This window comes from Pipistrellus kuhlii, unplaced genomic scaffold (assembly GCF_014108245.1).
Source record: "Pipistrellus kuhlii isolate mPipKuh1 unplaced genomic scaffold, mPipKuh1.p scaffold_m20_p_2, whole genome shotgun sequence".
Taxonomy (NCBI): Eukaryota; Metazoa; Chordata; class Mammalia; order Chiroptera; family Vespertilionidae; genus Pipistrellus; species Pipistrellus kuhlii.
The window spans coordinates 61,335,752-61,351,473 of NW_023425515.1; the positions used below are offsets into that span (position 1 = coordinate 61,335,752).

At 40.9% G+C, this 15,722-nt stretch overlaps 1 protein-coding gene across 1 annotated transcript in view; it reads right to left on the reverse strand.

The window, feature by feature from the left end:
* Positions 1 to 1,271: 1,271 nt before the first annotated feature.
* The window catches only part of NECTIN3 (nectin cell adhesion molecule 3), a 118,274-nt gene continuing 103,823 nt past the window's right edge, over positions 1,272 to 15,722 (reverse strand). The window contains exons 8-9 of the mRNA XM_036444799.2: positions 3,585 to 3,647; positions 1,272 to 2,487 (exon numbers count right to left, since the gene is read on the reverse strand). Coding sequence (XP_036300692.1) covers positions 2,308 to 2,487; positions 3,585 to 3,647 — 243 coding nt within the window. The 3' untranslated portion in view covers positions 1,272 to 2,307. The remainder of the gene's footprint in view (positions 2,488 to 3,584; positions 3,648 to 15,722) is intronic.

The window sequence follows — 15,722 nt, forward strand, 5'->3', positions numbered from 1 at the left end:
CTGACAGAGAAGCAAAAAGGACATCGAACTGCCTGGCTGTGAGGGAGGTATCCACATGCTGAAATTCCTTTTCCATAACTACACTGAGAATCTTAACAAATGCAACAGTGGGTTCTTCCTGGTAGGGAAGGCGTTATAGCAAGTCAAAGGGCACCTCAAACCCAGAGCTTCCAAATTCCCTTCCCTTGTGCAAATGAAGACATCTCTTTTCCCCACTGGGCTTCAGGTGAGCTTCTAAGACACTGATCCAACAACCTGCTTCCCTGCAGGACCCTGGGAGCCGCCTCCCATGTGGGAGGCATGTTTAGCTTTCTGAAGGAGACGATGCTCCATAGTATCTCCTCCTCTGTAACATCCAGGATTTTATAAAAACACTTCTCTGGGAGGAAGAGCTCTGACCACAGTCATGTTTCTGTTGGAAAACAATTAATTGCAGGGATTCCTGTACCTTTAATCACACTAACTGACTGATGGGATCCCACGCAATAAAACAAAATATATCCTTTGTGTCCACTTGCTACAAAGGGCAGTAAAGTCTAGCTCTGTGATACAGCCGTGAGAGGCCTTAGACTTTACCCTTTGATCCCATATCACTTTTAAATTGCTAATTATCTAGCCAAAGCACTGAGAATTTTCTCCCAGAATAATAGGTCTCCCAGGCCACTGGGGGAGTGTATTACTGCTGTAGAACCACCAGGTGATTTCTCTGACCGAGGGAACTAAGGAAAGGAAACAAACACAGGAGCAAAACCCAGAGCCAGCCCTATGTGAATCACAAGGTATTGTTGGCATCTCATTAGAAATCTGTGTTAATATTTTCCCGCCCCCTTGAAGCTTAGGTTGGAAATATGTAATGTTTTGTAGCACTATGTCACTCTTTTCTCACAGATGACAAGTCTGTAAGTGGTGTGTTTTTTATATCAATAGCATTCCTCTAATCTTCCAGAACCCACAATAAACCTTGCTTCCTTATGCTGTGTGGGAGGTTGATCGACATTTGTACCTGTGCTCCCTCCTCTGCTCACCCCATTCTAATTACCACCTTGAATCTCAGCAAGGAAAAGTTGGCAAAGGGAAGTGAGAAAACTCAAGACTAACATTGGCAGGCACCAGAATGGTGCAGGATACACTGGTATGTATCCTACCTTACTGTAGGTCACTGCATTACTGGCTTTTGTTTTAGCTTTTCTTTATTCTTGCTGTTGACCAGGTATCACAGGGGAGGAGAGGTCAAAGACAACTTGTGGGTTCAGCACATATGCCACAATGTAGTGGCTTTTTTGTTTAAGTTTTCAAATTTTCCACCTGCCATTTCAAAACAGCAGTTATTTCACATTGATTTTCTAGCAGGCTTTTTTGAGGTGGATAAACCATGGACAATACATAGTCTGAAGAATGCAGAGGGGGCAAAGCCTGTGTGCATGGGATTAGTTTGAAAGAGATTTCAGTAGGGAAAGCTGAGCCTGTCATATACAATATCACAGAAGAGGAAAAAGGCTCAAGGCTGTCTACCATTTATACCGGGTCTTTAGAATTTAATAGGTGAGAAGTAAGCTAATCTGGCTAGTAAAGAACAGAAGTGTGGGAACAGGGACAGAGCAAGAGACGGACCTTGGTTAGCTCTCTGCTAATCAACATTAGACAGATACGCAGACTAGGCAGGAAATATACCCCTCAGGACCTCAGTGATCAAGAAGGAGCATCTATTACAATATGGAAAGAGTCTAAAAGCAACCAACATACTTGAAGGTTTAAACTGCCCTTTGTTGTTTTGTGGATAAAGAACAAATGTTGCCTCTTTCCCCAGGCCTCTTATTTGTACATAGATGTGATCATATTAAGCATAGCAGGGAAAGGCAAATTCCAACTAAATAATTAGTGCAATGGATTTTGAATTCCTGTTCCTGCCCGTTTGATTGACAGATACACAGGCTGGCCTGCCTGAGACCCAGTGAGGTTAACACTCCCAGCCTTTCTTTCTGGAGAATTGCTGCTGGCATCCCAGGCAGATGCTCTCCTTTAAAATGAACATGCCACTATAGGCCAGATGTTAGTAGTTAAACACCATCACACCATCAACACAGAAACACACAAAGCTGCAGTCAAGGTCACAGACACCGCTGGTGGTGAAGGAAGTCTTACTGGGGGGAGAAATTCGCCATTGGCCCCAAATCATTCATCACGACTTCTGATACCTAGAGGGGGACCGTTTTATATGAGAGAGAGCAAAATAATAACTATTGACCTTGGTTTCTCTTCCCAATCTGGGAATAACATTCAATAGAACACCCACTGGAAGCAGAGCCATCACACATAATGCTCTCGGGGGTTGATGCAGACTCTCTCGGGATTGTTGCTCTGATGATGCTTGCCAGGGCTCCGGTCTTGGTAGCACATCTGGTTGTAGAGAGGGCACATCTGCTGAATTCCATCTTCCCCCACTGGATTCTCATCTTCATAGTCAAATCTCCTGCTATTCAGTCCATTCTAAAAATTCAAACATTGCTTACATTAGCAGAACAGCTGTTGGCATTTTCCTAGCACTTTAGTAAAAACAAGCAAGAAGAGAATTCATTGCAGTCTGTGTCCCTGGTTCCTTAAACCACAAACTATTGAATGGTAAGGTAAAGTTCAACAAATTTTCATTTTCTAGTCCTTTGTTGCTTTCAATACCTGAACAAGACTGGTGATATCTCCTAAATAGAAAATTGTGACTAATGACTGGAGACTATAGTCAGTTTCAGGCTTTGAGATTTGGAATTAGTATCAGTTAAGGTAAACTGGAGGAAAAGAAGGCTGCGAACTTCAGGTGTCCCTCAGCATGGCTCAAGCTTGGAATGAATGCATGAGATATAAAGGGTGTTCCCCCCAAAATATATACATGCTCTAAACGCTGATGGCTCAATTTAAAAAAATGAAATGTATTTTAATAAGCACTGCCTTTATAATTATTCCAAGTGTATGTATACATTTTTTTGGGGGACAAACAACCCAAAACAATGAAACACACACACAAAAAAAAATCCAAAAAGAAACTTCAAGATTCAGCACTGGGTCGTTAGGGAAGACGCTCAGAAAAATGAACTGGTTTTTGACCACATGCCCAACATTCTGAGAATAACAAATACTATAAAAAAATACATGTGCTCTTTTCTCCTGACTGGTATGGCTAGTGATTGAGTGTCCACCCATGGACTAGGAAGTCATAGTTTGATTCCCAGTCAGGGTACATGCCTGGGTTGCAGGCTCAATCCCCTCTCCCTCTCCCTCTCCCTCTCTCTCTTCATCTCTGTGAAAAAAAATTCTCCTGTATTTCTTCCTTCCTTACATAGCTGACACTATAAAATGAACCCCACAATGATCTCTTTGTCTGGAACTGATACCTCTATCTGGTTATTCATTTCATGAAGGTTACTTCTAAGAGGGTAAGCAAGCCCAAGAACTTTATAAAATGATACTGCAGATGATTAGATATCAGAAAGGTGAATAAAATAAAATTTCATAGAAATCAAGTTATATTTTAATAAGTATGGTGGCCACTGGCTCCACCTGGGCTGACCTCAGCAGCAGACCAAGTTACTCACAGAGGGCTGGAGATCGCCAACCTCTCTTCCTTTGAAGTGACTCTGCAAAGGCAGGCGTTCTGTCTGGAGGAAGAAGAGAGAAAAAGGTCTGCCTGTTAAAGCACCAAGCACATGGCAAAACAGATAGACCGAGACCACTAAGACTCCTGTTTTTGTAAGAGGCAACCATGTCTTTTGAAATGTTTGCCAACTAAGCAAAATGCTCTACATGAAGATGTGAAAAACAGCTACATTTCTTGAGAGGTTTTTTCTTCTCTCTCTCTCCTGGCTCCACACTTCTGGAAGGAAGAAGATACTCAGAACATCTGCTGCAGAAGTTCTCAGGCAAACTTGTTTACACTTTACTTCAAAGAGGACTCAGCACAAAAGGTCTCTCGCCTTTTCTCAGGAAAAAGTGCCATTTTAAATCGCTAAAAGTAGTTTTGTGATGCTAATGAAAGGTCATTAAAAAAAAAAATTCTCTATAGACAGTTTACACAGTCACCCTTCTCTTCCTGTTATTATATTATGCCCTATCCCTGAGTCCCACAGAGAACATAAAGGGGACTCATGGTTTTCAAACCCTGAGAAGGCTCTTTCTCAGAGGCTCTTTGGCTTATGTACACATCCTTACCCTTCAGTCTCCAGGTCGGATATCACCTCTTCCTGGAAGCCTAGCACTAAGTCCTCAGGCAGACAGCCACTCTCCTTTCTGTGCCTCAATATTTTAGTAGGATGTATATGTCTTATGTCTGTCTCCTTCATCCCAATATTTTACTAGTATGTATATGTCTGTCTCCTTCACTAGAGTGGGAGTGCTGGTCGGAATATTTTACAACATCATTTCATTTAATCTATACTAATAAAAGGGTAATATGCTAATTAGACTGGGAGACCTTCTGGGAGTCCTTCCAGATGTCCTTCTGGACAAAGCCCATGGTGGCAGGGTTGAGGCAGAGGTGATTAGGGGCAATCAGGCCGGTGGGGAAAGGGGGATGTTGGGGGGTAAGCAAGCCAGCGGGGGGGGGGGGGGGCAGTTGGGGACAAGCAGGCTGGCGGGGTGGGGGGGGGGAGGCATTTGGGGATGATCAGGCAAGGAGGGGAGGGAAGTTGGGGGTGATCAGGCCAGTTGGGGGGCATTTGGGGACAAGCAGGCTTGTGTGTGCGGAGGGAGATGGGGACAATAAGGCCAGAAGGGAAGGGCAGTTGGAGGTAATCAGGCTGGCAGGGGTGAAGCTCGGGATGAGCAGGCTGGTGAGGGAGCAGTTGGGGGGGTCAGGCCAGTGGGGGGCAGTTGGGGGCAATCAGAGTGGCAAGGGAAGGCAGTTGGGGGCAAGTAGGCCAGTAGGGGGGTGAGCAGGCTGGCAGGCAGAGTGGTTGGGGGCAATCATGTAGGCAGGCAGGTGAGCGGTTAGGAGCCAGTGGTCTCAGGTTGCAAGAGGGATGTCCGACTGCCAGTTTAGTCTCTGGTAACTAAAATATAATACTAGTCTCAGGGAAGAGTGACCAGTCACACAGGATCTAGTGCTCACCAGGGTCCCACTTTGGGGGCTCATGCTCTGTGGTTGCCATCTTAAGTTCCTTAAGTTTCTTCATGTCCCTGTGAATGTGTATTGAAAGTTATCTAATAGGACAAAGGAGCAGCTTTAGGGACTTGCAGCCTAAGCTCCAGGGTGTCCTGCCACCCACTGCTGGTCATTGATTTAGTGCTTGGCCACCACTCACCAACTCTGGTGCCAAGTCCCCTCCCTCTACATACATAGAGTGTCCCACATATTATAAGGACAGTGTTTACTGAAATATATTTTATTTTCAACATTAAGCTATCAGCCCTTAAAGTGTGCATACATTTTTGGGGACACCCTGTACTTTCCCCTCCTTCCCCTGTCCAGTGACTGCTGCTGCTCTCTGCCTGGCAGGGGCCTAAGAACTAGCAAAGGAAGGCTGGGGTCAGGGGTGCATGCCCCTCTTCTTCATCCACATCTGGTATCAAAAGGCACCTAGTCTGGCCATCTTGACATTCTTAAGTTTAAAACAAGGGGCCCTGCATTTTCATTTTCTCCTGAGCCTCTCAAATTATGTAGCTGGTCCTGATCCAAGGAAAATAGACTCAGGGAAAAATACCTAAAATTAAAATTCACATTTTGTTTGGTCTATTTGCTGTTTTAGATGGTCTCTGTTGCTGTTCCCCTTCCATTAATGCAGGTCATTGGGAAATGATTCTATGTTACTGCTGTATGTAATTTGCTGGGAAGCAGAGCACTCAGAAGCCTCTGCAGAGAGAGTAAGTGCCCTTCTCCCGCTGGTGGCGGTGTGTGGAGACCAAGGGTATAGTCCATATGGAAAGAGATGATGTTCCAGAAATACAGTGAATAGGACCTCAACAGTTCAAGGGAAGACTTGGTTGAAATATCTATGTGCTGCTTTATTTTTATGCTATAAAATTCCGAATGGTCATTCACACTTTACTGAACATTTGGTAAGATTTGTATTTGGTCATTACCAACATAATGCATTACAACCTTAAGTTCTCCTCAGAAGCCAGTATTCAGGGAGGACACTGGATGGCACAGCATCATGAGTAACAATATAACCAGTGTTAGTTTAATGGCATTGGGGAGTTACAGAGGAAGGAAATTCTATTCTGTTTCAATACAAAGAGATTTCAGAGATCCATGGCTTTGTAAGTAATGAAAGCATTGCTACCTGTTTCTCATAATAGGAGATGTAAATTTAACCAGAAGTGGTACGTTTGACAATAAAGGACAAGAATAAAGGGGGACCTAGATTGGAATGATCTTCACATGCACTAATTGGACAATTAGCAAATACCCAAGCTCATCTTCTCTACCCAATATTATAAACCTTCACCCATAAATTACTATGCCTTCTACAAGCCCATGAATTTTTATTTTGATAATACAACTAGAGGCTCAGTGCACAAAATTCATGCACGTGGGATGGGGGGGCCCTCAGCCCAGCCTGCACCCTCTCAATCCGGGACTCCTTGGGGGATATCCAAACCAGTAGTCAGACATCCCTCTCACAATCCTGGACTGCTGTCTCCTAATCGCTTACCTGCCTACCTGCCTAGTTGCCCCTAACTGACCCTCTCCCACCCCCGCCAGCCTGGTCACCCCAACTGCCCCTTCTGCTGGCCTGGTCACCCCCAACCATTTCCCCCCACTGGCCTGGTTGCCCCATGCAGTCTGCTTGTTCAGTCATTTGGTTATCCCATACTAACCCCCCTGCCAGCCTGGTCATAAGTAGCCATCTTGTGAGGCTGTGAAGGTCAATTTGCATATTACCTCTTTATTATATAGGATATTTAATCAAATAGTTTGTATAGACAAGGAGCCCCACATATCCTAGGGATGCACCCACCTCACCCCTACAACCTGCCCCAGAATCAAGGGCTATTGAAAAGCATGCATGTCTCTAGCCACAATTTATTCTAACAGTGGGTGGCTGCATATGTTCTCTTTTTGCTAGTCCATAACTACCTGAAATGTTGCATATTATAATTCCTTTACAAAGTGACTGATCACAGTATATAGAAAAGTATATGGCATAATACCTCACACATTTGGTGTTTGATGAATATGTAATGAATTAATCTATAATACTTTAATTGTTAGATTCATGGAATATATGATTTTTGAATGTTTTTCCTAGAAAAACTTGGGCTACTCTGAATCTCTAATACATATTTCAGTTTCCCTATTTACATGTATCTACCATGTTAGAGCAATTTCTATTGAGCTACAACCCATATCACTTTCCTGATTTACTAAAGTCACAGAGTCTTTCATTCCCAGATTCCAAGGTGCCAAAAGACCAGTTTTTCAAGTTTTATTCTATGTGATCTTAATAAACATTTTACATTTTCTGGCTCAAAATATAAACCAAAAATCTTCATTTTTTACTATGTTTTATATTTAATCTGTTTCCAAAACAAAGTTTTCAGAGTAGTTGAGGTTTATTTTCAGTAATAAAATTTTTCAAGATTTCAAGCCACTATTGCCATGAGGTCCACAATAACTGGACACTCAGCTCTCTCTGGCAGTATTCATGTGGATCCACTATTCCCACTTCCCAATCTGAGTCTTTTTGGTCTCCAATTTTGTTTCATAATTTCATCTTTAGAGAGAAATGAAAAATACCATATCCAGTAAAAATTCAACTTCTAAAAGAAGATCCTTAGCTTACCTCCCTTAACAAGATACCTAAAACTCATTACCTGCTGAAGGAGCATCAGTTCTTATTGTGAAGATATGCTAAGCACCCCACAACCTTACACCTGCTGTGTAATTGGTCTCTCCTCCACTGCTTTTATCCCAATTCAAGCATTTGCTGAGTTTCCCTATCACATTACTGGATAACTGTCCGCTGCCACATCAGACATAATCAAATACCTTAATGTGCAGTCACTACTTCATATGGAACCAGAAAATCTGAGTATAGATTATATGAATAAAGTATGAATAATAAGTATAATACTCAATTACTTTGATTCTGACTGAAATCTTGGCCGGTTCTCTTAGAATTGGAGCAAATTATTACACACTGCCCTATTACACCTGTATAGAAACTCTGAATCTTAGATAAAGCAACCTTTTTATGACTCTCTACTTTTTAGTATGCTTCAAATTCTTATGTTATTTTTCTCAGTTCCACCGTTGAGCAGGTGAATCTTATCTCTTTCTTTCCCCTAGATCAGAGCTTCCAGGTAATACCTAGGATTCACATTGAAATTACCTTTCACTAGACTCTAGAGAAGGTTCTGGAATTGTTGGGTTGCGAGACTCCAGTCACTTTCTCTGAGCTGAGTTCTTGCTCCATGACTGGTTTATCATCTACATTATAGGGGTGTCGAACTCAATCAGAGAAGGGGCCAAAATCTAAAATCCAGCCTAAATCGCGGGTCGAATGGTTTACTGAACAGTCATAAACTGACAATGTTAACCAGAAATGTGAATTTAAAATGAGTGGAACAATCTTTTCCTTAACAGTGCTGTTAACCAACTCACATGCTATCAAGCAAAACAGTAATATTGGTATCAAGCAAAACAGTAATATTGGAATGTACCTAAAATGCTCATTGTTTTGTTTTCTGGCTAGATGTCTGACACCGTTTTCCCCAGATCAATGAGTCAATGTTCGGTTTTATTTCTTGGGCTGTAGCAACCCGCAAAACAGCATGGAGGTTGTCATTGGTAATGCGTGATCTGTGCTTGTTTTTGTTCAGATTCATTATTGAAAACATCTGTTCACAAAGATAGGTGCTCCCGAACATGGATAGAATACGGGCAGCATGAAGTCGGAGCTCTGGCATTGAGTCAGGGGGCAGTAGAGGGTAGAAGTCCTCAATTTCAACATCCTGAAACCTTGATTTCAGGCCACTGTCAGACTGAAGCTCGATTATCTCCATCTGAAGGTGATGGGGCACATTGTTGACATCAACTGTAAAAGGATTGGCAAAGATATCAAAGCCTGAGTGCTGTGTTCTAAAGTCAGAGAGCGCCGCTCAAATTCACTTAGTAAACGGCTAACTTTGGTAGCCAGCCGACTGCAAGGAAAAGTACCAGAAATAGTGGTTGAGATACTCAAACAAACGGGAAAGTGGGCAAGATTGTCCTGTTCCAGTTGGGACTTCCATAGTTGAAGTTTACGCTGGAATGCTGTGATCATGTCAGACATCTTCGTGATGACTTGTTTGCGTCCCTGCAGCTTCAGATTCAGTTGGGCGAGATGCTCGCATATGTCACACATCATAGCAAAATCACATAGCCAGGCGGGATCCGACAGTTCAGGCAAGGGCTTTCCTTTACTTTCCATGAAAAGAGCAATTTGTTCTCTGAGCTCAAAAAATCTTTTGAGGACTGCGCTCTTGCTCAGCCATCTTACTTCTGTGTGGTATGGAACGTCTCCATGCTCTGCACCCACCTCCTGTAAAAACTGCTGGAACTGGCGATGATTCAGGCCACGTGCCCGTATAAAGTTAATAGTTTTAATGACTGTGGTCATTATGTCATTCATGTCCAGAACTTTTCCACACATAGCCTCTTCGTGGATAATGCAATGATAAGTAATCAAGGGTGTGTGGCAGTGACTTTTTTGCATTCTTTCCTTCATTAGTCCAACCAAGCCTTTCTTTTCTCTGCACATTGAAGGTGCGCCATCGGTAGTTAACCCCACCAACTTTTCCCAGGGTAATTTAAAATTATTTATAGATTTCTCCACAGCCTCAAATATATCTCTACCAGTCGTCGTCCCATGCATGGCAGCTACATCCAAAAGTTCCTCAGTGACAGAGAGGTCGGTCTTCGTAGCACGTATAAAGATGGACAGCTGTGCTGTATCAGTGTTGTCTGTGCTTTCATCGATAGCAAGTGAAAAAGCGAGATAACTGCATGCCTGTTCGGCCAGCTGTGATGATCGATTTCCTGAGAGTTCTTGAACTCTATCTGCAATGGTGTTTCTTGACAAACTGACATTTTGAAAACTCTGTATCTGGTCTGGGTATACTTGCTCACACACTTTTAGCATGCATTGCTTCAAAAAGGCACCCTCTGAAAAACACCTTGAAGTACGAGCAATTTCTTCAGCCACTATAAAGCTTGCTTTCACTGCAGCATCATTTTTCGCTGTAGCCTTTGTAAACATTTGCTGCTGTCATTGTAGTTTGCCTTTTAGTTCTTTAACAATTTTATGCTTTTCTTCCAAAGTATATTTGCCATACTTAACATTATGTTTGGTGTCAAAATGACGATGTATATTGTACTCTTTCATCACCGACACTGTCTCATAACACAATATACACACTGGTTTGCCCTCTCTAAGCACAAACATGTATTCATTTTCCCATTTGTCATTAAATTGTCTGCCTTCACTGTCAACTTTTCTTTTCCTGGACATTTTGGGATCAATATTGGCAGTAAAAGATGTAGTTTATTGGAAATCTGCGTTAGAAGGAAAAAGTTGAAAACTGCACAGGGATAGCTTGATTTGGCAGATGGAGTGGAGAAAAAAAAAGTCAGTCAATAAATGCCTGGCTGAGTACAGATAGCAGATTCTGTTGCGATTTTTATGCCTGCACTTTATGCCAGGAACTGGCAGCTTCTGCTGTGTATTTTTTTATGTCCGCACACTCACTCTCTCCTCTGCTCTGCCACCCGCACAACCACATCAGATGCCGGACTATAGGTCACGCCTCCTGAATCTCACGTGACTTGTTATCTATGCGCATGCGTAATAGATAGCAAGTAAGGCGGCCGGCGAGGCAGCCGGCGAGATCACAAGCCTCCTATGTCACCGCGCGTCATTGTGATGGAACGCAGCGAAGTGCAGTGATGACAGCGCGGTGCGGGCCACATTGCAAGGCCTGGCGGGCTGGATTTGGCCCGCGGGCCTTGTGTTTGACATGTGTGGTCTACAAGATGTTCTGCATCCATTGACACACATTCTCTTCCAATTATGCCTCCTTAGAGCTTTTAAACTGGCTTCATCCTATCAGCATATTTTGCCCTAATGCTTTTTCCTTATACTGAAAAGTGACACATTTTTACTTCTGCTTCCAGTCATGATAGAGAACTAATTCCAGAATAGCCTTCCTGCCATAAATTACTGGAAATCTGGTCAAATATGTGAACCAACAGTTTTTGGACACCGAACATTTTGCTGCACAGCACTGGCATCTCACATAATGGGAACACACACACACACACACATACACACACATGCACATGCATGCACATGCACATGCACATGCACCCCTGATTTGGGAAGAGGGAAACCCAAGAAGATCACAAGGTATTGCTGAGCTGAGGAGTCAGAGCTCAGCATTTGGCAAGCTGAGGTGGTTGTAACTGTGGGCAGAGCACTGAACTGAAGAAGAATCCTCACTGAACAGGTGTGACATTCAGTAGAGACCCCAGGGTTATACCGTAAGAGCACGACTAAAGGAGCTCTAGAGGAGAGAGAATTCTAGAACCACCCTAGTAAGCCAGTGTCCAGCATCTAATATAAATATACTGAACATGAAAAAACAGCAAGAAAAAAAGAGAAATAGAAAAGTGATGAAAATGTCTGATAGAATTAGGAGATAAGAACTTTAAAAGAGCTCTTACAAATGTTTGTTTAAGAATATAAAGGAAAATATAAACATGATATGAGAATTAAAAACTCTGAAAAAGAACCATAGAATTTTTAGAAATATATATATATATATACATATGTACATAAGATATATATATATCTTAAATGAAAAACTTACTGCATGTCCCTAATAGACTATGTCAAAGTCAAATTGTTGAAAAAAAAAGATTAAAAAACAAACAAACACTCACAAATAAAAACAAAAAAAAACCCCCGAAGATGTAGCTAGAGGAAAAAAGAAGATACAATATTACAGGGAAATAAGGATAATTATTATCACTGGCTCCTCAGGAGAAAAAAAAAATGAAGGCCAGAAAACAATGAAGTTACAATTTTAAAGCACTAAATGAAACAACAAAGTCAAACTAGAATTATATATCCCACAAAAGTATTTTAAAAATGAAGGTAAAATAAATTTTCAAACAAAAGTTAAGAGAAGTTGTCAGCAGATCTACACCATAAAAAATGTAACAGAAAAATTCTTCAAGTCAAAAAATAGGGATTCCAAAGAAAACATCAATTTTTAAATGTTTAAAAAAGACATGTTATAGTCCAAAACAAAAATATAGGAATGTATTTTGGGGTTTATAACATAGATGAATATAATGTATAAAAGATGTTATAGATAATTTGATGCCAATTAATTTTGACAGTCTAGATAAAATGAGCAAAGGTGTTAAAAGACAAAATTAAAACTCTTCCACATAAGAACTCCAGGCTCAGGTGGAATCACTGGTAAATTCTATCAAACATTTAAAGAACTAATACTGCCAGGACCAGTTTGGCTCAGTGGATAGAGCGTCGGCCTGCGGACTGAAAGGTCCCGGGTTCTATTCCGGTCAAGGGCATGTACCTTGGTTGAGGGCACATCCCCAGTAGGGGGTGTGCAAGAGGCAGCTGGTCGATGTTTCTCTCTCATCGACGTTTCTAGCACTCTGTACCTCTCAATTCCTCTCTGTGTAAAATCAATAAAACATATATATAAAAAAAATAAAGGACTAATACTACCCTTAAACTCTTTCTGCAAATGAGAGAAAAGAGAACACTCTGCAACTCTTTTTAGATTAGCATCACCCTGATACCAAAGATATTACAAAAAAAGAAACCAAAAGATTCTTATTCATAATATCCTAGAACCTAAACCGAAACAGATCTCACCAGCTGAATGAATTAACAAATTATAGTATATTCAGAAAATGAGATACTACTCTGCACTAAAAGGAAATTTATTCATGCAACAGCATGAATCTTAAAAACATGCTAAGCAAAAGAAATTGGGTGCAAAAGAGAGCACTGTGATTCCCTCTATGTGAATTCTTTTAAAAGGGCATAAGTAATAGAAATCACATTAATGGTTGCCTGAGGCAGGAGGTGTGTGTGGGGTGGGGGTTGGTGGTAGAGGATGCATATGAGAAATTTTATAGGAAGGTAATTTTTTAGAATGATCTTGATTGGGGTAGTGGGTACATTAAAGTGTACATTGGCAAATCTTATCAAACTGTATATACTTAAAGTGCGGCTTTTATGTATATCTCAATAAAGTTGAGTTTTCTGAAAACTGTATCTTTGCATTTTATCAAAATTATTGCATTTTGGAGGAGCATGTGTGTGGAGGTGAGTAGACACTGAGAGTCCAGAGTCTGACATGATACAAGTACATGGTAAATTCTTGATAGTTTACAACAGATTGTCCTGGATGCCTGAGCTTCTCAGCTATTGTATGATTGTCTATTTGTATACTAGTGACTGCATTGCAATCAATCTAGTGACTACAATACATAATTCACAAAATATGGATTCCTCAAGGCATAAAGATTATTACATTCCTATCCATTAACTACCTCTCTGAACTAATTTGTAAAACATTATTAAAATTATGAACAAAAGGTCAATTTTCTTTTCACTTTTTAAAATAGTTGTGAGAGCGGCTGACCATGTTGCATGAGCAACAACTATTAAGACTGTGTTCTAATCAAGCAAAATTTATAACATTAATTAGGCAATTGTTTAATGAGATCCATAATTGTTACTGCTCTCCATGATAATTACCCATAAGACTAAGCTATTCACATGAATGTCTTCTGTTATTAAAGTAGACCCTTGCTACTCACAGATTTAACATTGCTGGCTTTAACCATTCACGAGTGAGTTTAAAAGGTTATGACAACTACTAATTTGTAAGTTTGTTGAGACAAAAATGTAAATCAAGACCTAGGATGTTTTTGTAGTGGGATAAATTTTTGGCTAGTTAATGAGCATAGCAACTGCTCAATATCCAACTTTCAATGTGTCTTTCTCATTATCTACCCTGAGTTTTAAAAAAGATAGGGGCATTTAGAGATATAACATTTTTCAAAAGCCTATGCATGTCAAGGAGGATGCTGTACTATTAATCAACTTTTAAAAAATTATAAGCATTTCCTTATTATTTTTTAGTTACCTCTTTGTTCTCTAGTATCTGCAATCACTGATGATGGACGCAGATTGACACTTCACATTGTACAGGTGAAATGTACAAAGTTTGTGCAACCTTGTTCCCCAAGAATTGAGATTTCCTTACAACTCCTCTTTCTCTAAGTCTGGGAAGTAAGATTCATGTCTATGTTCTGTCCATGTGTTCCATCCTATAAATCATTTCCTGTGGACCCCCTAAAAGGTTGACAGGGAGGTTCTCCCAAACCTCACAAGTTGCTATCACAGAGAAGATGCTCAACAAACTCTTGCTAACATACTGTCCATGTACAGGAGGTTTTGGTGTTGCAGCATGCTGGGAAACCTGTGCCAGTTGGACTACAAACCTTGGGGTCTGAATCCCTAACTGCAAGGACCACACTCTTCTGCTCCCTGCCCCTTAAGTGAGGTGTTGTACAAGATGCTTTATATGGGCTCCTGTTCTTATACTGTCTCCTTGAGGTCCTTTTATCATTGGTCCCATCATAAAGATGAGGAAAAGCTAAGGCTGAGAGAGATGGAGCAATGATCCCAAATTCATAGAGCTGAGATTCAAATTCCTGTTTATGTAATGCCAAGGTCTGTGTCTTAAACCATCACACAAGACTGAGCATCTTGAGTATATCCAGTCTTGCCAACTAGACAGCAGAAAGGGACTAAAAAGCAGAAAGGTGATGCACATATCAAAGGAGAAAGGACAGAAGACTGAGGGGAAGACTGGCCATGCTCGGCACTTGCCAGCATTGCCATTTGCTCTGGGTTATCTGTATCTGCACTGGCTACTTAAAAGCTCTGGCCTGTGTTACTCCATCTCCTGCTCTGGCTCCAGCCTCCACTAAAGAAGAACAAAGAAACGGCTTTTCTTGAGCAGTCTGAGACTCTCAGAGATTTTTTTTCTTTTAATCTGCCCCAGCCCATGGTCATTTGCAAGGATACTTGAAAAAAAATTAATTTAGAGGGCATTTTCTCTACTGTTTTATTGCTTGTTGATATCCTGCAGTGATATTGTTGGCACCTTAGAATGCAATGTCTAGTCCCCTCATTTATAATATTAAAGATTGCAATGAGGCAGTAAGAAGGCAGGACTACAGAATGTCCTAGTGGCAAATTTCAAATGCAGGCTTAAGACACGAGGTTGATTTATAAACAGATGAATATTGGATATTTAATCCCACAGGCAGCTCTGGAATTTTCCCAAGTCAATGTTGAATTATAAGAAGCCTTGTTATTGAAAATCTGGTCTTATCTGAAAGAAGTCAATGTTCCTTCTTATCAATGATAAATAAATTTCATTACTTCTACAGCATATACATTCTAGATTTTAATTTTTCAAAGTGAAATTTGATATGACACATCTTAATGAAATTTCCTATCTTGGTTTTGGCCTTGCTTAATCTTTACATTAAAGTGCACAAGAAAATGATATTTCACCTAAATTGTAATATGTATGCAAAAGCCAAATGTCTAATTAAAGCAGACAGATGATAAAGGCGATGGAAAATGATTTGCAGGCAAAGTAGAAACACTAAAAAAGCCTAACACGTCCCTAAC